The sequence below is a fragment of the Thalia democratica genome, chromosome 2 (assembly GCF_965202585.1).
Source record: "Thalia democratica chromosome 2, ktThaDemo2.hap1.1, whole genome shotgun sequence".
Lineage (NCBI taxonomy): Eukaryota > Metazoa > Chordata > Thaliacea > Salpida > Salpidae > Thalia > Thalia democratica.
The window spans coordinates 64450129-64476026 of record NC_139166.1 but is presented as its reverse complement, the minus strand read 5'-3'; the positions used below and the strand labels follow the sequence as shown (position 1 = coordinate 64476026).

The following is a 25898-nucleotide window of genomic DNA, read 5'->3' as shown; positions in this document are numbered from 1 at the left end:
TATAGAAAAAGTACTCAATAAATTTCAAATCCTAATAGGAGTTTCAACTTGAAACAGAAATAAGTACGAAAAGATAAAATTGCTAAAAGTGGTGAAAAAAGAATAAAGTTCAAAGCTGTTGAAGTTTATTCAGTTTAGAAACAAAATTAAAAAATAACCTTAAGAGCTAAACAACCAACTAAGTAAACTGAAAATTCAACAACACAAGCTAAACAGCTTAGAAAACTTTGTATTAACGATCAAACTCACAGAAGTTCTGGTTTGGATTCCGCTTCCGCAACTGACACTACAATGGGACCACTGGGTGTAAGGGGAGTAAAGCTGGGCTGTACCGTGGCAGGGTGTTGTCTGGTGTGCGGATCCAATGCAAGCTGTTCGGTGGTAAGTTTATAAACGGTTGAAGATAGCTTTTTAGTAGCCTTGAAATTTAGTTAGAATTTTCTTGTTTGCATTTATTAAATTAAACAATTCACAACTTGATTTACTTTTTACTTGCTTTGATTTTGCCGTTATAAAGACAACTTCAGACAAAATTAAGCAGAAAAAAATTAAGCTTTTTAACGTTAAAATGCGTCACATTGTTTGTTTTTTCTATTAACACTTAAGTCTTACAACATTGTAACAGTACCAAAAGTATTTAAATTCTATTTCAAACTAAAAGCAAAGCGTTGTTTTTCTCAAGGTCAAGTAAGCGTTTTTTATCAAGATTATTCATGGTTATTTAAAAAAAAAGTATACAATGTATAATTAAATAAACACCCAAAACCGTTTTTATTTTTGAATATTTATTTTACAACAAATTAAACAAACATCCACGGCCGGCCACACCTCCCTCACACCTCCTGCTTCTCGTCTTCACTCCCTGGAAGCAGGACACGCTGCACGATCCGTAAGGAGTCCAGGAAGACCAGTATCCGCAGTTGTGCTCAACCGGGTTGTTGCAATGCCTGTGTGAAGTTTAACAAGTATTAAAAATCAAACAAAACCTGCACAAAACTAAAAGAGCAAACTATCACTGAAAGAAAACCTGAAGGATAGGTTTTACAGATAATACAAAAAAAGCCTACAAGTTAATGTTTTTGCAGAAAATACGTATACAATTTTTGGGTCCGGTAGATCAATAAAAAAAGACAAGAAAATGTTTTAAACATACTTTAAAATATGAAAACATTAAAAAAGATTTTATTCATAATAATGTACTAAAAACTCATTAAAAAAGCTAATGACAAAAGAACTAAAAGCTGAGAGAAAAAAAACTAGCCAGTCCTTAAAAAACACAAACAAAAGTAAGATAAAACTTTAAACAAACCTAGTTTCAGTGAGTGATCCTGTACACGAGTTTTGCTGGGCGCAAGAACACTTCCTGAATCTTGATTGTGACGTCATAGTGCAAGATTGTTTGCAGTTACTCCAACTTGACCATTGCAGCATCGCGCAATCTTGTTTGTTTTAGCAAAGTGTTTAGTTTTGTTAAAAGTGAGAATCATAATATTTTATAATACAAAAGCGGGATTTGAAAAAGTAGCTATAAAATTTTTGTTTTCGAACAGATTTCGGTTTCAAATTTTAAAACTTTTAACGTGCGCAAAGCTGTGCTCTTCTTTTTGTTTTAAGCAAAACTTAAAAAGTAAGTATAAAACAAAAATTGTATTTGTTTATTTATTAGTTAGTTTTAAAAATATTAACTAACAGACCTTTATTCAAAAAACAAACTATATCAACTTTATACGTATACAATCAGAATAACTTACGGGCTACTGGTGCAGCAGCTTGGGGTGGAGGTACTGTTAAAAATTATTACATTTTAAAAATTCGCCATTTATAAACATTTTTTGAAGTAAAATTAAATCTAGAAATTAACAAGATATTAGAGTATTGAGTTATATGGTTTTATTTTTAAGTATATAGATTCTTATTTTTAAGTGTATAAATTCTTTCACTCAAATTTCACCTTCAATTGAAAATTAAAAACAACCTTAGGGTAGTCCTATAAAACTAAAATATAGAATAAAAAAGTTAAACAGTATTTAGACTTCGTATTTTAAGATTAAGAGTTTGGTAAGTTTAACCAAGTAAATTAAAAAAAAAAATTTGAACTCACTTTTAATAAAAGTAACTAAAGGGATTACGTTTTTTTTAAAGATAATATATTATTTGAAATTAAAAAATATTTTTTGGAAAAATAAAGTAAGCTTTTATTTTCACAATAAATAAAAACCTCTGTTGAATAAAATTATTTTGAATTTAATTCAACTACTTGGTACATGGCAGTCATGGATTCCCCTGATGTAAGTGCCCCTCGGTTTTGACAGGGTGCAGTCCACGTAAGCCCTGACGACCTGGAACCTCGAAGCGTAACTATGGTATCCGGGCAAGTTGAACCTGTACAACGTCATCAGTTGCTGAGTGACGTCATTGCCGTTTTGGGGTCTGTAGCATGACGACACACTCCTGAATACTCCGTACATATTCTGTGACAGATAGAATAACCATGTTTTAGTTTTTAAATAAAGAACTAAATTTAGGGTTCAAATCAAATAAGTCGTTACGTTACTTATAGAAGGTCTACTACAGGGGTCGGCAAACTGCGGCCCGCGGGCCAATTGCGGCCCGCGAAGGGTAAATCTGTGGCCCGCGAGCACGTTAGTTTTTTGAATGGAATGCGGCCCGCGAAAGAAAATTTTGTGGCCCGCGAGCATGTAAAAGTGGCCCGCTGAGCAAAAATATATTTCAAGTTAAATTTTTTTCGGTAATTCGATTTAATTTGTTTAGTTTGGTTTTAAGTCTCTGTATAACATTTAAAAATAATTAGAAGAAGTTACTCCTTTAATTTAAAAATGTGAAAAAGACAGATTAGCATTCTAACAGGATATTTTTCTGAGTTTCATAATAACTTCTATTTTACAACAGCAAGTAATTATCTGAAAAAAGAGTGCTTGAGTTTAATAAGTTAGTTATATAATACCTACTTATTAAATAAACTAAATGCACATGTTTTCCATTTTATACAAAAGTAATGCACAGTAATTAACTAAAGTGTTATTTCTTTATAGCTTAGATATTCTTTCCAATATTTTTTATACCTAAGTTTTTTTTATATAATTTTTATTTGTAATGTTATGTTAATAAATGTTATGTTTTAGTGTAAAAACATTTAAAATAACATAGTAATAAGAAAAAAAGGTTTATTTAAGTTTTGTTTTGACACATTTTAATTTTTTAGAAGTTTTCTTTGCACTTAAACTAATTTATATGCACACCAACTTAAAAAACACATTTTAAACCACTTTTTATAAAATACTTTAGTTAGTTTAAGTTTAGTTTATGCATAATTTTCTAAGTTTGTTTTTTCTACATGTAGTATCTAAATTTGTACAGACACAATTAAAACAATATATATGACATAAACTAATATAGTTTTTGTTAGGTATACATTTTCATTTTTCAAACATAGATTTTGTCAAACTAAGTTAATTTTTATGCTTTGCATATCAATACTCACATTTGCTGTTTTTTGGAGCTACCTATTCAATATAAACTAGACTTAGGGATAGTTTATAAACATTGACACACACTCAGACTATCATTATTTGAAGACTTCAAATCTCAGGCTAACTAAGTCATTTTATAAGTTTTTGGCTAGAATTGTTTTTTGTATACAAAAATATCAGGAATGTTTTTGTTAATTCAGGCTGGCTTTTTTGCTTAAAAGAGTGGCAAATTAAACTTATGATGTAAGTTTTGCTCAACCCAAAGTGTTAGTTTCAGTTATAATATATGTTATAATATATCAAGTTCATGCTTTGAACTTGAAAATTTATGCTTAAAAATTTTGGAAAAAAACTTGAATTTGAGAATTTTTGAAAAAACCTGGAGTTTCAAACAATTTTTACATGTAAAGTAGTGAAATTTCGATTTGGCACAAAAAATTTAGCAAATAAACATTTCTTTATTTAAAAATATACTAAAGTAGCTTAACAGTGTTTTTTAATATTGATATACTTTATAAGACACTTTTTAAACTTTAATTAAACTTTATACTAAAAATAAAAGAAGGAATTGTACTTCTAAAACTTTTGGTGCACTGCACCTTTACTTGTAAAATTTCACCGATTGTTGTGCTTCGTGTTTGAACTAAACCAAGAATTTATACTTAAGTGTCAAAGTTAAAAAAACATCTCTAATAAAAATTCTCAGATGAGCAATAGTTTTTCTATCAGTGCTCTCATCTTAACATATTGATTAAAGTCATAATTTGATTTATGCGACTTTATAACCTTAATGCATTTCCTAAATAGGACTTTTTGTTGTCATTGAAGCAATAAACAAAAGTTTTTCATTAATGCCAACAAAAATTCTTTAAAAAGGTTTCAATTATAAACGGTATCTCATTATTAATAATAAATTTTGCTACTTTATAACTTGCCTTAGCAACTTTTTTCTGATAATTCTGTAGTTACTGAAGATAATCATGTGCTTTGTTGGAACTGATTTTGATAATTTGTTTTTTTATCGTTTCTCGCAATAACTCCCAACTAACGTTTTTTTTTTGTTGCTTGTCTTTTATTTTACAACTAATATTTTTAAATTCTTATTGCAGATAAAGAATTGCTGTAATGCTTAACAAAAAAGAGATTTTTCTCCTCGCTTATGACTGAATTAAGTTTTATACTTTTGTTAAAAATGTTTAAGAAAGTTAATTGTCCATTCCAGCTGACTTATATTTTTTTGGCATGTAATTTGTTTACTGTTAATAAGTTTCGTTATTTCTTTATGTTGTGAACTTTGTTTTAACTGGGTTGCTACACAAACAGGCTATTTTAAAAGCTTAAAAACTCAGATGTGTGTGAAACTTTTATTTCTAACACTTTAAATAAATCTTAGAATTCCCAGAATAGTTTTTATGACTGTAGTGTAGTTTACAAATTGTAGTTTTTTCTTGTTTTTTTTACACTTTGTGTACTTTTTAATGATGATGATATTTTTACTAGGGACTTAAGCTTGATTTACAACGATTTACTAGCTTTTTAAACTTTTAATGAACCTAGGCTGGTTTGATACAACTCAGACATTTTTGCTTTTTAAGTGACAACCATGTAAAAGACTAGTTACTTCTAAGATATTTTATTTAAGTATTCGAGAATTAATTATGTTAAAGAATTTGTTCTAGCTTTCTATAATAAAAATAGGTATTAATTTTACTAAATTAACTAATTACTAAATTTTTTAATAAATGTAAAATATTTAACACGCAAAAACTTTTTTTTGAAGTTAATATTCTTAGAAATATGAAAAAAGGGGTTGATAATATAACAAATATATAAAAGTAACTAATCAATTGTCTTTCAAGTTTGGTTTTTTAAGAGTGTTAAATTGTATGTAAAATTACATAAGTATTTAATTTAACTTAGTAAGTGCTTATGAAAGTTCATAGTTTATTAACACTTAAGTATATTAGTCAGTGTAAATTTTATTCTAATTTTATTTAATTTAAATAGTCATTCTATGTATAGCTAAAAGTTATTTAAAATGATAAGGTGAATAAAAGTAAAACTTTTCTCTAGTGTGACTAAAACTAAAAGATTATTCAAATGTCACTAAAACTACGGCCCGCGAAGACTTTGTAAACTTGAAATTTGGCCCGCGACCACCAACTGCCTGCCGACCCCTGGTCTACTACACAAAAAACATGCTAAAAATAATAGTTTAATTAGTTGATCTAGTTTAAGTTATTAAAATAACGCTCAGCAACTATGCTATTCTTACAGTTTAAAAACCGCCAAAAGTTTTAAAACAGCCTCGATAAACTATCATTTTTAATCAAAGCAAAGCTTAAGTAAACATTGAAACATTCAAGCTAGTGATTTATAACAAAGGTAAGAATAGGTAGTTTAACAAAACACTATATGTTTATATAATCAATTAACCCTCCAGCAGCAGCCGGCGGCCTCACAATTTTGTTGATTGTTTGCTCCTAAATGGTGACAAACTTGGTATCCATTGGTTACAGAGCACGACAGACCTGAAAATATCATTATGAATAAGATTAAAAAGTTACTAGCAAAAATAAATCCAGTCTAAACAATGTCAGCATAAAAAACTTTAATCTTTTAAACTATCGTTTAGCTTCTTAAAAGAGCATCTTAATTAGTTTTTTGTTACTTAACAAAAAGTAAATTGATTTCCTGATATTAAAAAAAAAAACATACTAATAAAAACTTGTACAACTAAACACAACTTCTTTAAAAAATAAGTCAAAAGGTAGTTTTAAATGGTTTTATTCAGAGTTTAAAGTTTTCTATTTCAAAAACTTCAAGGTAAATACCAAATTCTTAAAACAAACAGTTTATGGAATAATAAAATTATATTTTTAATTACTATAACATAACTAATCAAACATTATATGTGTAAAGCAACAATAAAAAAAATTACTTCTGATCCTGTTTTGTACGTTGATCATGGCTGGAGTGATTGCGTTTGGATAAGTTGGTCTGTTCCTGTTAGGCAAAATGGCAAACCCCAACCTTACTGTGTACGGCCCAATGGTTAGCTGTCCGTACACAGTAACCATGAAAACTACGAGCAGTAATGAAGTTGCTTGAAATCTCATAATTATTGTAAGCCTGGGTAAAAGTAAAGTTGAAAATTATCTTTAAAGATACTATGAAACATATTTAATTTGTATTTAGTTTTGTGTTTCAGTAATTTTTAAAATTTAACTTTTTAGTTAACATTTTTTTTATTAAGTTAAGTGACTGTTTGAAACTATCACACGAAGCTACTTTAAAATATTTTACTAAAAAAGCTTTTAACTTCTAGTAAAAATAATACTCTTAAGTTAAAAAACAGTATCTACCTAACAAAGTTTATCGTTTAACTATTCATGTATTTTAGCTACTCATATATTGTTTAAACTGCTTTACACTTTTAAGATATAACTTACTATGAGAAATTTAAAAAATGTCTATTTGATTTGAACACACTAGTATGTTTAGTTTAGGTTAACGGATTTTTGATTGTTGTCCAGCTTAAAGATTATAAAACGTTTTACAAGCACCCTTAAAAAGTATATTAAGCTTTTTAAACTCTAAATTTCGATTACAAAAATCCGTCATTACGAAAATCTTTTTCAAAACATTTTGTTGTATGTATTTTAAAATCAGAATTTATGATTATAAATTGTTTATTCCGTAACAACCTTCTTGTTTCGTTTTTAGTATTTTATGTTTCAGTGATCACAAAATTAGCCTAGCTTAAAAAGTATTTAATGTATAAAAATTTACGTTATAATAACTTTGCTACAGTAACTAAAATAAAAGTTAAGTTAATTGCTTATTCAATGACTTTTATGCATTAAATAATACACTATACATCTTTTGTGACAGTTCAAAATTCGAAATTTGTTTATATAGGCGTTTATGATGAGAAAAAGTTGCAAATTTTTGTTATATTTAGACACACAGTGTGACTTGAAGCTAATAATAGACTTTTGTTTATATATACTTTTTTTATGCATAAGACCAACAGGATTCTAAGTCTCATGCTAAAACTGAGTTATCATAAGCTAATTCATGAGTTTTCATTAGTGTATTATCAAAACACGATCTCAAGTTACAAAATTTAGAAACAATTGCAAACGTTATCGAAAAGTTACACGATTAAATTGGCACTTGAAAAAACGTTAAGTACTTAATTTAGCGTTCTATTATTAAGCGATGTGTTAAAAGTTCAAACAAGGTTTTCAATGATTACGTACTAAAATTAATTTTCAATTTAAAATTTAAATCTCAATTGTTATTTTAGATTCTTGATTTATGTCATTAAAGGGATAACAAGGCATTTAGTCTTGATTAAAAGATAATGAATTTTGGTAAAAGATAGCTTTAAGCTAGCATAACTTAGCCCGTAACAAAGTTTAAAAAAAAAGGTTTTAAAGTAAAAATTAAGGGACATTCACCTAGTCTTGCGTCTTCAATTTCAACATCTTTTTATATAATAAAGTTCTTTTTATATATTTAGTTATTATTTTTTAATTCTGATTTCTCTATATATAACTGAACATAAACTTTAAATTGATAATCAACTTTAGCCAATTAACAATTTAAGCTTGTATATTTAAACATCTAACCTAAAAGTATACTTAACATAAAAAAATATTTAAGTGTCTATCTAAAATCTAAAGAAAATCAATAATAAATAATAATAAGTATATATTTTAATCAATGTTAGACTTTACAAAATGTTTTGCAAGTTTTTATAATAAAGTTATAAACCAAACGTTTTAACATGAAAAAAGTGAAACAGTCTATGTAAACTTACGTTATAGCAAATATGTTGGAAAAAGTTATAACGTAAAAGTTGCTGTAGTTATAATTTAAAAGATAAAACTCAGATTTTAAACCTATTTTGAAACATGTGTATTATAGCAACTTAAAGTTGTTTGAAATCTTTATATTTAATGGTAAGAAATTTTTCTGATTAAAAATTTTAAGTTCTGAGCATAACAGTAGTAATGTTTTGCATAAAACTACTAACTAACATCAAAGTGTAGTATAAAGATAACTTTTGTTTGTTGAAGCCTATTAAAGACAAGTTAAACCTCAGTTAAATTATAAAACCAGTACTAGTTAACATGCTTATCAGATTAAATCAGTATCTAGAAAATTGTTTAAAGTTTAACTCAAATTTATAGCATTTACTATTTTATAAAAGGCTTTTTTTTATAATAATTTTGAAGATATACTAAAGATGAATTTTAAACCTAAACAAAAAATGTTTATATGACTTGTGTCTCTTATTATTAAAAGCTCAAAGAGGTTTTAAGCATCTGAAAAAATAAATGTGAATATAAAAAACTAAAAAAAATAGACAAAAAGGTAAATATTTAGCTAGTACAGCTTTTTTGGACAGACTTTATTTTTTAATAATAAGAGACACAAGTTATATAAATATTTTTGTTTAGGTTTAAAATTCATCTTTAGTATATCTTCAAAACTATTGTAAAAAAGAATAAAAACTATGTAAGTTAAAAACTTAAATTTGTTAGCTGAAGTAAAATGTTCAACTATTAACGAACATAAAACATTTGAAAAAATATAACGTCTAAAACTACAAATAAATATTTAGAATGGGTTTCGACTTACTTCCGTGTTTGTAATAAAAGTAGTTCATGGAAAATTTCTAAAAAGAATTATGTAAACAAAAGACAACAATACTACAAGGGAGTGTTGCTTTTGTTAGATTTCGTTTAAAAATGAAACTATTTGTTCAGTAGTATGCTTTAAGATAGTTGAACTAGTGTTAGATTTTATTTTCAAACTTTTTATGTTAATATCGAAGACTGTGATAGTTTTAATGATAAAAATAAATGTAAACGCTAATTGAAAAGACACTTCAGTTTCTTATGTAAAAACTTAGCTTAGCAAAATTAAACATGTATTTATAACAAATTATATTAAGCTATATTTTACCAAAAACTAAGAAATGTAGGCCAATGTAGGCCAATGTATCATTTAGAAACTATAAGGTAAGTTTTAAACATTTAAAATATAAAGAATTCTTTAAGAGCTTATTTAGTAAGGTCGTGTTATGTTATATGTTTTAGTATAGCTATTTAAATATTTTAAAAAAATTTTAGTTGTACTAACATATTATTAAAATATTTAACAAGTTTATTTTTACAGTTTCATTTTTTTTTATTGAACAATTTGCACAGAAACTTTATTGAAGGTAATTGTGTCATGTGTCAAAAAATTAAGAACTTTCTTGGGAAACAAGACAAAACAATGTAAGAGTTAAAAAAAACTATTTGAAACTAGCTAATACTTTATAAAGTAATACTTTATTAAAATATATTATGCTTGTATCTGCATTTTGTGTACATATTTTTGGCACAAAAAGGTGTACTCAAAATAAAATTTGGCAAAAGGGTGAACTCAAACGAGGGTGCACGACTTTTTAAATTCGGGAAATTCAAGTTCTTAAAAGCTACTTTTCAAGGACACAACTTAAAAAGTAATGTTCTTTTGAAAACAGTAAAAAATGCGTATGTAGGTCTAACTAAGTGATACCTACAAACATTTTTTTTGTTTGTAATTTTCCAAATATCGATGGAGATATGGCTAAAATAAGTTTTAAAATATAATAATTTTTAGTAACTTTTCAAATTCTTTTTCTACAAATATTGTTTTTAAAAACAAAAACAAATGTTTATTTAAGTATCACTTAGACCTACATTTATGCTTTTTTCAAATATACAATACTTTTTGAGCTTTGGCCCTTTTAAACTTGTTTTAAGAAGTTGAATTGTCAGAACTTGAATTTTCATGTAACCCTCAAGCAAAGTATGGCTATAATTATTAAAACTACTTTGTTTAAGGAAGTACTTTCATGCTTCAAACCTTTTTTCATAGGTCAATCGGATCTTATTTCACTGGTCCTGTTATCAAAGATAATGCAAAAGTGAACCAAGTCAACATTTACAACGGGTTGTTTACCTTTTAAATTTATTTGTAAAAGCATACTTTTTATTTAGTTTTGTTTGTTAAATGCTGGCTTATTCGAAAGTGATTAAAACCTAAAGTAATGAGCAAAGTCAAAATTTTGTTAAAATTTTCGTATTTGTTTCACAAACATTTATTTTTATTACTATATTATCACTAAAAAAAGACAAAAAAATCAAAAAATTATATTACTAGAACAGTAGAAGGAGCTTAAACAATATTAAGCATTTTTTTTTAAATAATTAGTTAATTATAGGGCAAAGGGAACTCAAACATTTAGAAGTTTATAAGAAGTTTTTAAGGAATCAATTAAAAAAAGTGTTTTACAGTTCTTTAGGTAATACACTAAAGAAGTAAAAATATTACAAAGTGCAATATACATTTCCAAACTCTGATTTTTTAGAACATAGTTTTTTATGTTGATATTATATATGTTATTACCAATATGTTGCTCACTTTAAAACGATTTTTTATTATTTAATTTCCAGGTATTGGAACTACAATATTGAAGAAACTAAGACGATATAAAAGAACAGTATTTCGACAAAGCTGCGGAATGTTTGTAATGTTGGTTGCGGTATTAATACTTTTAGTTTTTATTTTTAACCAATCCAAGTCCATCCCGTACCAACTACAACGAGATTCTAGTAAAGTGAGCAAAGATCAAACTCGTAAAGTTTTGGAGAAACAACCAACAAAGAATGAAGACTATAGAAGTACTGGTTCGTTAAATTTTATACTAGTGAGTGTTTTTTCTTTTTTTACTTTAAAGTTTTTAAAAAATTTGTCGCAATTTTTTTCTTGTCTAAAAACTATTTTTGCTTTCTACAGAAGTTATGCTAGTAGGGGGTTTCGGAAATGAAAAGTCTGCTTATTTATTTTCAAAAAATACATACCTATGGACTCATATTGAACCAAAAGGGTCAAGTAGCAGGTTAGGACACGGCTCAGTTACGATTAAAAACGAGTGTTATGTGTTTGGTGGTATAAACAACAAAATAATTGACAAGTACAAATCTGAGACTAACGAGTTTGTTCCTTTGAACTTTATGGATAGAGAACGGTTTTGTTTTGGTCATTCTTCATTTGAAAAAGACAGTTTTATAATGGCTGGAGGGTATAACAGTCGCTTTGAGCCAACCGATGCTTGCTTTATTTATAACACCACTTCTAACATTTTGAAGCAAGTTGGTAGTCTAAGCATCAAAAGAGCAGCTCTTGCTTTAGTAAATTGCATGGGCTCTGTATATGCCATAGGCGGTTTGGATAATTTTGGTTGTCTTAGATTTATCGAAAAGTACAACAAAGTTAAAAACAAGTGGGAAAAATTACGTGTACTCTTGGTTCGCCCAAGGTGCCATCACCAAGCGATAGCTGATAAAGATCTCGTATTCGTTATTGGAGGAACAGATTATTTAGATGAAAAAAGTATTGAAAAGTTCAACACCTCCAGCGGTGAAATTACATTGATCAGAGCCGAACTAAGGGTTTCACGATTCAATTTTGCCGCTTTTAAACTCGAAAATCGTGTTCATATTATCGGCGGCAACAGCAGCATGATAAGTTTATTTGGAAGAGGATCTTATACGACAACCTTGGTTGAAATTTTCGACTTGGAATTGGAAACTGTACAGCGTGGTGTCTACTCTTTGAAGGCCTACTCAGGCCAAACTTCGTGTGTTGGAACCAACTTAGCTTTAGGGAAATATCAATACGTTATAATCAAATAAAATTTAGTTTACTTGATGTATCTTGGTTTAACTTTTTGTTAGAAGTGAAAAAATGTTAAAAGTTCTTGTTGTAACTTTTGTTTGAAAATTATCACTTACTTTTTGTTAATAACTATGAGAGATGTGCATTTTAAATAGTTGGTATTAAACTGCTTGTACTTATGTTAAGCTTGTATTAGTTTTTTGGTTTCTTAGGAGATTAGTGCTTTGAGAATGTATTAAGTTAATTATGAAAAACTTAACTTCTTTTGTTATGATCAGAGCGTATTTCTTTAGCTGGAACTTGTATAATTTAAAAACAACTCCTAATAACTCTTTGATTACTTTCTTTTTATTATTGATTTACAATACTGCTTTAATAAGTTATACAAAATTATTGTTGAATTTTTTTTACTTTAATATACTTTTTGTAACTTAACTAAAATCTTTGTTTTAATGCTACTATAGAAAATGTTTACCAATTTAAAGTGTTTTATGTTGACATAGTCTCAGGCTATTTTTTGGTTTTCGAATTTTTTAGTACTTTCCTAGTTTTAACGCCGAAAACTGTTTTCTAGCAAATTACTGGTTGTAAATTGTAGTGCATAAAGTATTTTTGATTTCATCAGGGTTGCCAAAAGTTTTTGAGAATATTCGCAAGGTTTTTAAAGAACAAACTTTAGGTCTGATTTTAGTATAAAAATAACCTTAAGGTAAAAAAATTCTTAAAAAGAATAACAAGATTGAAAAAATACTTCAAATGAGTTTTTAGTTAAAAAAGTAAATACTGATACAAAAAAACTTATGCACATGATAGATTTGTATGCATTAGGTTTTGGCAACCCTAATACATTCACCAAACAATTTTTTTACTTGTTTTTATTTTTGCGAGTTTTAAAGTATTTTGAAAATGAGCTGTATTTAATTCAATGCAAATTCCTAATCAATTTTTTTCTTCAGATTTTTTCATAAAATTAAACTTAAAGTATGTTCATCATTATAGCTTTGAATTAGTAAAACTGCTTGCACTACAATGAAGATTTAATTTTGACATAAAATTACAATAAACATTCATCTACTTTTAAATCTTGATAGCGAATTTAATTGTTAACCTTATGTACGTAAAAAAATATTTTACGCAATTAAAACTACACAACTGTTTAATTTATACAAAAACAACAATCGTACATTGTTCAATTTATTAAACTCATAGCACAAAACTTTCGTGTGATTATATTACCAATAAAGTAAAAATTGAATAAATAAGTGTATCAAATTTGCTATAAACTCCTAATAAAAGATTAATACAACCCAAAAGTAACATTACATTTATAGTAAATATATTTTAGCAATTTTCAAATCTCTTAGCAACTTGCTTCCAATCTGCCACTTTGAATATTTCTTCTACGTACTTGGGTCTCACGTTTTTGTACTGAAGATAATAAGCGTGTTCCCACACATCTATGCCGAATAGCGGGTACAATCCTGTGTAAATATGGTGTTTAAAATTTTTATTTTATTTGTTAACTATGTGTTTTCGCAATACGCAAGTTTTAAACAACATGGTTTATCAAATAGATAACTAAGCTTGCTTCTGGATTTTGTTTAAAAGCACACTTTGTTGCTGAAAATAATTTTAAAAAGGCGAATTCTAATAGTTTTTATTTATTTTAACTTATCTTTTTCAATTCACTCTTTTTTTGTTTAAAGTTTTTAATTGTTATACCTACACGATAGACACTTTTTTTTATTTGATTATTTCTTAAGATTTGGCTAAAAAGTTTTAAAACTTAATAAAATATAAATATTTTAATAATTTTATTTAATAAAAAAAAACCATTAATAAACTAAATCAGGGTTTCCCAAAATAAACAAAATGGTGTATTATTTGGTTAACTAAGCATGCTACACATTTTGTTGCACAAAACAAATTTAAAAAGGGGAATTCCAATTATAATAATTTTTAGTTATTGTAACTTATGTCTTTCAATAAATTATTTTTCACTTTTTTTAACAATTAGACCTACATAATAGTTATTTATTTTTTTAATTTAATGTTTATCTTAAAATTTGGCTAAAAAGTTTTAAAACTTAATAAAATATAAATATTTTAAGAACTATAACTTTTCTTTTAACAAAAAAACATTGATAAAGTAAATAAGAGATTTCTAAACCTAAAAAAAAAATCCCCCATTAAAGAAATAAAAAAATTATGGCCCCCTCCAACAAGACTCCTAAAAAAACTACCATTAAAATCGCCTCAAATTTTTTTTTGTCTTCATCAACTCAAAATATCTAGTGTAAGTTTCAAATTATGACCTCATGGCCCCTTAGCTAATCACGCCCCCCTCCCTTGCAGCCTATGGTTACCTGAATTTCTGTAATGGCCCACTTTAGAAACCCTTATCTAAATTGACCTAAATGAGCATCTTTGTCATCAAACTTGAATCATTTTTAGAGATGTGGCTCCTTATTTTTTATAAGAACTTGATTTGTCATGTAACTTTTAAAGTACAAAGTTTTTTTTGCATATTTAACCTTTAGACAATTTGTAGATCATTAAATAAAGTTATTAATTATATATGTTGTAACAATGTGAATACTATATATCAGTTCCTTAAATGAAAATTCAAAAGCTGACAAAATGTGTTTTCAAAACAATTAGTTGGTAGATTTCGGTCATAAAATTTTGACAACACAAAGACCTCATTTACAAGATTTATTACAAAAATTACTTTTAAATCCGTGGTACTGCAAAATAATTTACCCCAATCAACTCAATACAACCTCGTAATATATAGCTGAATAACATTAAAAAAACATATAAGTTTGTAAAAAAAAAAACAAATATTTTTGTGAGAATTTGAGACCAATATTCTGCTAGTTTTATAAAAGTTTCTTTAAACTAAAACTAATAGTTATTACTTATTAAAGCTTAAATCTTGTAAAACAAAGTTTAGTAAATGAAGCTTAAATATTTTTTTCAAATTAACAAACGCCATACCATTAAAAATAATTGCAATCTAAATTAAAAGCTTTGGAATGTAGTGCTTCAATTTTTTAAAAATTATTCAAATATCAAGTTACCATAGTTGCTATTTGAGAACATGTGAGGTCTTCTTAATAGCAAAGTAGATAATAAATAAAACTTCTTCAAACTTTGAAATTTAAAATTCAAAATTTTTGTTCTTTATTTGTCAAATCTAGGCACAAATTATGACTTTTATAAAAAAGTGTTTAAAAACTAAACGAAGTAGTACATAAAAATAATAAATAAACTACATTTACTTTAACTATTATCTATATTTTACTTATACACTGTTTAAAAGTCAAATTACATTAATTAACTAACTAAAAAAATATAAAATAGATGCTTAAAAACAGTGTTAAAACTTGATAAGTAAAACAATAACTAAAACTTAATAAAAAGAACTTGAATTTATTACACTAGTTGTGCACCATTCAAACAATGTTAAATGCACAGTTACAATATATCTTTTTAACCTTTTAAATGAACAAACAGTAAATAACAAACTTAAACAAGCTACATACTTAAAACAGTGTTACTAAATGAACAAAACATAAACCAGCATTTTTACAAAATCAACATCCAACAATTGCTTACATAAATAATTAAAAAAAACACATATTTCATGGCTAAACTAAATTATAAACAAACAAACCGGTGCAAGCTTCCAAGGGGTCCTGGTTGGGCTGAGCAGACAACTTCAATTTACCGTCAGCTTTATCCAGACCGAGCCATCCCCACCCGCTGCCTTGTATGCCGACAGACATGGCGGATAAACGAGTCTTCATAGCTTCGAATGAGCCGAAATCACGCTAAAAAAAATAATCGAATTGTAATTTATATTACTTTAACAAACAAAACAATTTTACATATGAATATTTACAAATAGTTACTGTTTAAACGAGGACAATTATTTTTTTGCAAATTATGTTGAACAGAATTGAACATGTCAAAATCATTTACAAATTTTTTACAAGCACATATTAATTTTGCAGAAGACCTAAAATGAAGTTGAGATACTTGTTAAAATGTACAATTTAAGTTCATAATTGTTTGGTTGGACAATATTGGTTAGACAAAATATTCATAGTTTTTATTATTAATATTAACATATAATAGATTATATCTTAATATATTTATTAAAGTATTAAAAGTTTAATGATCAAAAACAATATATTTTAATTAAGTGGGATAAGTTTTTATGCCTGGGTCTAAAGTTTAGGTTGGGAAGAACTTGATCTGCATTACTATTTAGTATTACTGCTATTACAAAAAAATATCATTCAAAAAAAAAAAAAAAAAGTCATTTTGATAGCAATGTAACACTTATTGATCAAAATAAACAGACCTTTCCTTTCATTTATAAGTAGTGCACAGAACAAAAAAACACTATAGATACTTTAATATACTCTTTTTTAAGGCTTTTAACTATTTTTTTACTACCGTTATTGTTTCATTAGCACCTAATGCTGAATTTAAATTATTATATTATTTAGTTTAACAGTTGTAATTTGTTTAAAATTTGATAAACTAAAATGTGAAGGGAAAGTTTAAGAATTGATTTTACAATAAATGAAAAAAATACTTGCAAAATTAAAATGTTTAATACTTGTTAAAAATTTAAGAGTAAAGTTAAGCATAAAAAATGCATTAATAACTGAATTAAAAACATCAAAACAGTATAAAAATGTTGGTAATTAAAAAATTCTTAATAATATAACAAAAACTGTTATCTTATTTTAATCAAAACTTTTTTTAGATGTTTTTTAAATTGATAGAGCATTTGTTTAAAAAATATATAGTTATCAACTTTGAAATAAGTTGCGACATATACGTCATTTGACAGTCATTAAGCAAAGTTATGTGTATTAATTTGTGGTATAATATATATTATTAACTTATTTTATGTGAAACAATAACTTAAGACTTTAATACAAAAATAAGCACCTTTTAAAACATTGACTTATATAATTTAAATGGACAGGAATCAAATATGTACAAACGGGCACTTTTGCACAGGTTGATTTTTTGTATTAACTACTTTTTTTTACTATCACTGTTACCCCTAACCCTTATCTTTGGTCGGTGATTTTTATTATTTATAAATTTTTAAACATCGTGTAAATATTTTGTGCTAACGTCCCTTCGCGCATATTTGACCTGTCCCCTATTTAAACAGTTTCTTTTAGTAGTATTGAATAAATATCTTCTTTGAAACATTTTACACTGCTAAAGTTTAGTTTTAAAATAACCTTAACAAACACATTTCTTATATTAGTTTTTATACAATAGTTTTATACTTGAAGGTTTATGAAGTGGAAAATTTAATATACAAGTATATAACTCTGTAAAATTTTGAAAACATAACACCTGTCTGTACTTCATAAATAATGTTTATACACTAAGACCAACACTATAAAGTAGGGGACAGGTCAATAAATACGAAGAAAATTTCGCACGAAGGGTCATTTTGCACAAAAGTATAAAAAATAAATAAAGATTAAAAAAATACCGAGCGAGGGTAAGGGGTAACAGTTACAGCTAAAAAAATAAATAAAAAAGTTAACAATTTAGTTAAAACAAAAAAGTATTAATAAGTAAAAAATAGATTAAGGGTAAAGGTTAACAGTGATACTTCAAAATGAATATAAACATATTACATAAAAAATAAATAATAAGGTTTCAACCCAAACAAAAATTGGGCTGTTCAAAACTATTTTCTGCTTAATAATAACGAGTATTTTTATCATGAAACCCACAAACCTGAATAGCTTCGAGCAATTTACCCTCAGGTTCGGTATTCCCCTCACTTGAAAGTGTTTGCCAGAATATGGAGTGGTTGAGGTGACCACCACCGTTGAAACGGAGTGCGGGGCCGAGTGCAATCACTTTTGATGCGTCTCCTGATGATAAATATAAGTATTAAAAATAAAATATTGCAATTACCTTTGACGTGTCTACTAATTAAAAGAAATTAATATAGTTAAATTAAATATGATAAAGTACAATATTTTACTCTTATAAAAGATATTAGCCCCGATGATATCACCTTGATGTATTTCCTAGTATGTAGGTATAAACTATAAAGTATTTAAGTACAAATATAAATTGAAGCGGAATGCCTGGTACTATAGTCTCTCTCATGATTGACAAAAGTATAAACAATAAAACAAATATTAAAGTGAGAACCATACTTTAAATATAGCTTTGACATATATTGAAAGTAGAAATGCAGATATCTAATAATGTCACTTTTGTTGTGTCTTCTTGTAAACGTCATTATAAATAACTAATCAGGTCAATACATGTTCTATTATTTAAAATACGTCTGTAACGGATGATTTTTAATGAAGGTCCCCATGTTGTTTCTCCTAGTGAAGATGATAAATTAAAAGTTGTATAACAATTATTTAAATGCAAAAGCTTTTACTTTAACAGAAACAAACAACATAAAATAGTAGTGCGGATACCAGTTTTAATTATAATTTATTTCTATGCCTCCCTTGCAAAGTAGAATAATATTCAATATGAAATAATGTTTTTACTATCGACACTGCCAGGTTAAGGACAAGGGGTAAGACAGTCTTTTTAACACTAGGTCTTATTTAAAAAGTTCTTTTACTAAGCTGCTAGATGCTAATTTTCAAACTTACACTAGATTTTCCGGAGATCGTGATGAAGAGCTAAAATATGTCTCAGGTGTTTTTAAGACTATTTTTGAAAGTTACACTACAAAACTTTTGTAAGTTACTTTAGATCAGGGTTTCCCAAAGTTTTCCAAAAGGCCCCCTTTATTGAAATTAAAAAAGCCTAACCCCCTTCAACAAGGCTACTCAAAAAACAACCATTAAAAACACCTAAGACATTTATTTTCATTTTATTTTTGTTCTTCATCTTCAACACCAGAATATCTAGTGTAAATTTCAATTTATGACCTCATGGTTCCTAAGGGGTGACTTGGCCCACTTTGGGAAACCCTGCACTAGATATTAAGGAAAAATTTGAAACGTATACTAGATATTGTGGAATTCGTGATGAAGAGCACATTGGGGTGCACAGAGTTTTTATTTTGGGATTTAGGGTGCACAAATTTTGATAAACTTGAAGACCTTAAAGTACTAAATATATATTCCAACTGTTTACTGAAAAATTCATCAAGAGCAAAATTGTAAAAAACATATAATTGAATAAGCAGTATTGTGTATTGAAAATAAAACTTTTCTAAATATTTATTGTAAAAATCTCAGTTTTACATGATTTGAATCGTTTTCAAGCTATAAGTATTTTTTGATCAAATTTTTCTACAGTGGGCCAGATCTGAATGTTGTAAACTAGGTTAGTACAAGTATGAATTGAAATTGTGCACACAAGTTTTTTTTCTTTCGATGAGAAAATAATTTACCTTTAATTTATTAAATAGTCGAACATGTATACATTTGAAGAAGTATATATTTTATTGGGCGTAAAAAATGCTTTGTTTGGGTCAGATATATTCATGCATAATAAATATAAAAATTTAAATTTGTTAAGTTACAGAGGTCTTTCTTAAAGGGCGCATATAAAAAGAAATAATGTTGTATAAACATTCATAAACAAATAGCTTTCTTTTAATAATCAGTAATAACTTAAACAATTACGAATTAAATATAACAACTAAATTGATATAAGCAGAATAGTAACTTGTTTGATCGTAATTAGCTTATTAAATGTTATGTTTCATAACTCTGCCAAAGTTAAGGGCCTTTGAGCTGCAAAACAAAATCAAAAAAACGCTGTAAAAGAAATAAATTGGTGAGTTTCAAATTGTTTTCAACAAACACAAACTAACTTTTAGCAGGAGCTTTCTTAACTAATTTTATTGTGTAAACAAACTCATTATCTTAGTTTACTATTTTAAATCACAAGCTTTGGCAACAGGTTTTTATAACTAAAACTATCTATCAATACCAAGTTTAAAACTAGTACAAATAGCCAAATTTTCTAGCAAAGTTTGTACATTTTTAAGTTAAAATAAGGTAAAGTAAAATAAATAAACATTACCTTTAGCAAGGGCTTCTTCCAGTTGCTCTTCAGCCACGTTCAAGTTGTTCACGTAGGTCTGGTGGTGCTTGCTGTGGTGGAGCTCCATGATCTCGGCGTTGATGTGCGGCTCCAGCGCGCTGTAGTCGTACGGGAGGTCGGGCAGGGTGTGCTTGGTGCGCGCTACAAGAACCGAAGCTTGCTTCAGCAGTGGTGATGCTCTATGTGATTTTAAGTCGATTAGAAAACATTATTGTTTTGCTTATGAAATAAAATGTTGTTTACCAAGTAAAAAAAAATGGACTCGTATGTTTAAAAAATTAATTGTACAAAAAGAGAAGTAAAAAACTGTAATTTAAAACAATTAATATATGTTTAATAAGAAGACAAAGCTGGCTTTGATAGTGGTGTTGTCTGTGATAGTAAACAATAATTTATTAAAAATATGTTTTTTGCTTACAAGCTGTTGCTTATAATATTTTGAGGAAGTTTTACAACTAAAATAAATGGTTTAAGCTGTAACTAATAGATATAGTACTTTGGATAAAATTTTTTATAATTAAAATTCATTTGCTGGTTAGCATAAAAGAACAGTATATGAGCTAATAGTCAAACTATTTTAGAAAACCAAACACGTTACCCTAAATGAAATGGAGTCTTATTTACTACACATTTGATGTATCATAGATACAATAACATTACTCTTAAATACTAAAGATTCATTCAAGCAAGGCTAATTTGAGAAATAAAAAGATGTATTTTTATGAGATTGGTAAATTTTAATTAAGTTTTGTATGCCAAAGTAGCTGCACATTTACCTCTTGCAAATCTATGCACATTTGTCCATAGCATAAGTGTGTAATGAAGCAAGAGAAAGTAATTAAACAGGAGGTAACAAATATACCTACTATAATGTTGTTTTCGTTATTTGATTCATATTGTAAGAATTTAAAAAACAAAGTAAAGCAATTATTCTATTACATTAAATAAAAGATACTTCTAAAATACACTACTTGTAAAGGATTGCAAGAGGTAACTGTACTTGATATAAAAACTGTGATTTTTAATATAAATTAGTTTTAAACCATTAACATAGTTCCTGAGGATTTTTAAAACTTTCCCAGGTTTTAGGGGTATCACTCTTTGAGTCAAAAGTGTCCTGAACAACAAAAAACTGTCCCGAGTGGCCTTAAAAAGTACTGAGTCATCCTGAAATTTTTCAAATCTTATTTTTTTACTTTCAACTTTTCAAAATTAATAAAAATAAAGTTCTTGAGCAAAATTCAGGGTTGCCACAGATCGAGCTAAAAAAAAATTGATTTTTCCTGACTTATGCATGAGATTAAAAAAAAAAATCTTAAAATTATCCTGATTTTACAAAAAAAAAACTATCTTGAATCAGCCTGAGTTTCAAAAGAATCAAAAGATCCTGAGTTATCCTGAAAGTGTGGCAACCCTGAGGTATTCTGATTTTTTTCCAGGTTTTTAAAAGTAAAAGTCTTTTTGTCAATTTTTAAAACAAAATTAAACTTAAGGTAAAAATAATCAAAAATTGTATTAGAATATTGATACAATACTGTTATCAAACTTTAAAAGCAAGTACTTTATAAAATAATATATAAAGAACAATTATTGTTTTTAGTGAATTTTTTGCATACAACCAAAACTTCATTGGTAAATATTTAATGATTTTATTTTTTTTTAGAAATTTCTCAACTTCAGGGTTTTTTTTGGCTTAATAGCAAAAATTCTGAGTTTTTCAATATTTTCTTGCAAATTTGTATTATACTACTTGAATGAATGACTTTATTCTAGAAGTCATTTTAGTTTTTAAAGTTGGTAGTAGTTGTAATTTATGTTTTTAAGTTTAAAAAACAGTCTTAGTTTTTTTATACGTACAGCATAAAAAAAAGTAAATCTACACTTCACTGTGAACAATGGGTAGCTGTCAATATTGCACAAGTGGACACAACTGCACAAAGATACTTTTGCACAAGGGATAAAATTGCACCAGCAGACAATTTTGAACAGGTTGAATTTTTATTTTACTATCACTGTCATCCCTAACCCTTACCTTCCATTGGTAACTTGTTTTTTGTTATTTCTTTTTATAACAATTTTCATCAGTTTTATTTTTTTATTTTTACTATCACTGTTACCCCTAACCTTACACTTGGTCAGTAATTTTTTATTTCTTTTTGTTTTTTTATCAATTTATCTTTTAGTTTTTATTTTGTTTTTTTTTTACTCTATGCAAAAATAACCCACTGTGCAAAATTAACCGTTGGTGCAATTTTGTCTTTGTGCAACTTTTACCCGTTCCCGTGAACAACATATTAAATCACTTTCAACCATAATACCATAGATAAAATACCTATGCAAATAATTCTAGCACGGAATTAATCTATACTATTAGTATTTCTGGCTTGCATAGAAAGTTTAACATCTAGTTTTATAAACATAATAAATTTAGTTTTTGAACAGATGTCTAAAATTTTGGAAACTTTCTTAATACTTTTTAACTTTATGGAGCAATTAAAAGAAAAAAATTCATCATATCTTCAATAAATTTTGAACAACTTGTAAAATAAATTTTTTGATACAAAAAAAAATAATTGGGTATATTTCAAAAGTTATAAAAAAGTTTCTGTTTTGAAAAGTTATTGTATAGCACAATACTCAAAATTTCAATTAAGAGCTAACTAATGCTAATTTTTGTTACAAAGTGTTTGACCCCCTACCCCTATAATCTTTAATTAATGTAACAATTAATGATATTTGATTAAGGGCATAGAGGTTAGGCACTTTTTTACATGTTGATCTTATTTTAAAATTCTTAAATTTAGCTAATAGTTGATTTTTATCGTTTCTTACAATGAATATAATTTTTGAGATATGAGGGGACAAAGTTGGAGAGTTTAATAGTATCCTTACAAGGGCAAAGCTAAAAAGGCTACAAAAAACTATTTCACTTAATTTTTTTTTATTCTACGGTTTATAATCTTTATTAAAATTTATCAGTTTAAACTTAACTAAATAACAAACATTTCTATAGTAGGAATTTTTGAAATATTAAAGTAAAAATATTTTATAAATAAATAAATATATATATATAAAGCTATTGACACTTGAGGTCAATGAAAATTTGAGATCTATCGCTAGAAAAATGAAGGAGAAGATAGATTTTTCGAGAGTTTTACAAAATTCTGAGAAAATTAGCCTTGTAAAGTTTTAAATCCATACAGTTGTATCAAACTTTTTTTACAAAAGTGGTTTTATCTGAAAAAATAACTGATTTTTTTTCTACTACAATAAGCATCTTATAGTATATATATATACTCTCAGCTTTCAAATAAAAGCTAATGCTAATTTTTATAAAAAAAATGTTGGACCTTATGTCCTTTATTAATGACTTAAAGCAATGTTATTAAATACAAAGAGAATATATTAATGTATAAATTTACAATTCATGATCAATTTAGAGTGTTTAATTTTTTTTTAAGTTACACTGTTTCCAAGAAAACCAAGATTCTTAACAACTTAAACATACAGGGTTGCCACACACTCAGGGAACTCAGGGAATCTCAGGGAATTTTCAAACTGTAGAAAATCTCAGGGAAACTCAGGGAATTTTCAAACTGTAGGAAATCTCAGGGAAACTCAGGGAATTTTGGCATTTTTCTTTTAACTCAGGGAAACTCAGAGAAGTTTTGATTTTTTCTCTAAATTTCAGGGAAGTTTTTGAAAATCTCAGGGAAATTTTTTTCTTGATCTAGAATGAGGTTTAGTTAATCCAGTTTCAATATTTTGTTTAAAAGTAGTAATTTTTATTATTTAAGTGGTTATTTAGAATTTTTTTAGCCTTGCGGCTAGTTATCTTGAGCAACAGCGCTTTGCTAAAAATGTTCCAAATAAAGGTAATGCTTTGAGCAAGTTAGGAGAACAAAAAAGTAAACTTACAAAGCAACTCAAATGTTTGAATGAAGACTATGACAAATATACTGCAGATGCCAACAAACAGTCTGATTTAGAAGCAATGAAAGAATTATTAGCAAGAGGAATAGCTGCTAAGGACAACGCAAATAAACTTGAAAATAAAATTAAAACTATTGATTTAGAAATTGCATACTTAAAAAAACAGTATTAAGATTTTCTTATTAGGTTATGTGAAATTGTTTTAAAATCAAAATTATGTTTTCAGTTATTTAAAATAGATTGTGTATGAACATCTAAAAGACATAAAAAAAAATAATTTTAGATTATTTTGTATCAGTTGTTAGGTATTAAGTTGTACTTTGATATGAGATATTTTTTAGCTATTTCTTTAAACTTTCTTTTTGCAGGTTTTTTACAATAATGTTAAGCTTTTAAGTTTTAATTACTGCATTCAGAACAGTTGCTAGGAAAGACATACAAGTCATAATGAAGTTATTATGTATGCATTTAAGTGACTTCTTCATGTGAAATTAATATTATAGTATAATTAAATTTTTTCAATTAAAATGTCAAACAAATTAAACTTTATTCTTTTATGTAGAAAGTTAACTAAAAAGTTTACACAAAGTTGTGCAAAAATTTAGTTTTTGATTTTTAATTGGTTTAATCCTTTTAAGATTGAGTTTTTGAAAACAGTTTTTTTCATAAGTTTAATGCAGAAGCATACACATACAACCTTCCTTTTATTATTTAAGAAGAAAAATGAGAATGAGGTATTAATAATTTGTGTTAGAAGAGAATTTTTTTTTAAGATTTGAAAAATACTCAGGGAAACTCAGGGAAATTTAAGGTTACTCAGGGAAATTTTTGGTCACTCAGGGAAGATTTTTTGGCTCAAAGAGTGGCAACCCTGAACATATCTTAATACATCAGTCAAAATTTTTATTCACAAGTCATAACCTTAAATTATTAATACTTAATTTTAACATTTAACAAAAATTACACAGCCAAAAATTGAAACTTTTATTAATTTTTACCAAAACTCAAGAGACGTCTGTGTACAAAACTTTATTATTTCTTGGCCACATCAATGTTAGAATAATTATTATTTGCTAAAAATTTAGAGAGTGAGAAATATAAAACATAAAAATTATTTTGATTATAATCAAATGTTCATTACATAACACGACTGTATTTTAAGATAATATTAAAACAATTTTGTAATTTTTCATAATTAAGTATCGTATAAAACTTATTTAATAAAATTATTCAATTAAGTTTAGTTATTCAGTAAAACTACACATAAACTTAATTTCCATACAATCAAAACAAATAGTAGCCATTTATTTGTATTTTTAAAAACACTAAATTACATTTCATGTGGGTGAACTTTTATTATAAGCAATAAAGTAACATCTACAAAATTATATAATAAATTGACTTACTTCAGTGAGAATTTCCTAGCAAGAGCCATTATCTTTGTTTAAAAATTCTAAAAATATATTTTTTTTTGTTTACTATATTTATATTGAAAACAAAATTATCAAGTTGTTTCAAAAAATACAAAGCTTAAAAAAAACAATCAAATAAAAGTAATAGTAATGCTAAATTCAAATAAATATAACTTAATTTCCTTATTAGTTATTAAAAACTATTTTAAACGAGAAAATTAACAAAATAGTTCAAGGGTATACAGGGTTGTCA

The 25898-nt window shown here is 26.8% G+C and overlaps 1 protein-coding gene across 1 annotated transcript; it reads right to left on the bottom strand.

Annotated features, from left to right (window-relative positions):
• Positions 1 to 13402: 13402 nt before the first annotated feature.
• LOC145830147 (superoxide dismutase [Mn], mitochondrial-like) lies at positions 13403 to 25688 on the bottom strand. Its single transcript, XM_082938038.1, has 5 exons — positions 25640 to 25688; positions 20280 to 20479; positions 18003 to 18142; positions 15895 to 16051; positions 13403 to 13696 (listed from the first exon to the last, which is right to left on the bottom strand). The coding sequence occupies exons 1-5, from the start codon at positions 25666 to 25668 to the stop codon at positions 13557 to 13559; spliced, it is 666 nt and encodes a 221-aa protein (XP_082794164.1). The 5' UTR covers positions 25669 to 25688; the 3' UTR covers positions 13403 to 13556.
• Between the last annotated feature and the right edge of the window lie 210 nt (positions 25689 to 25898).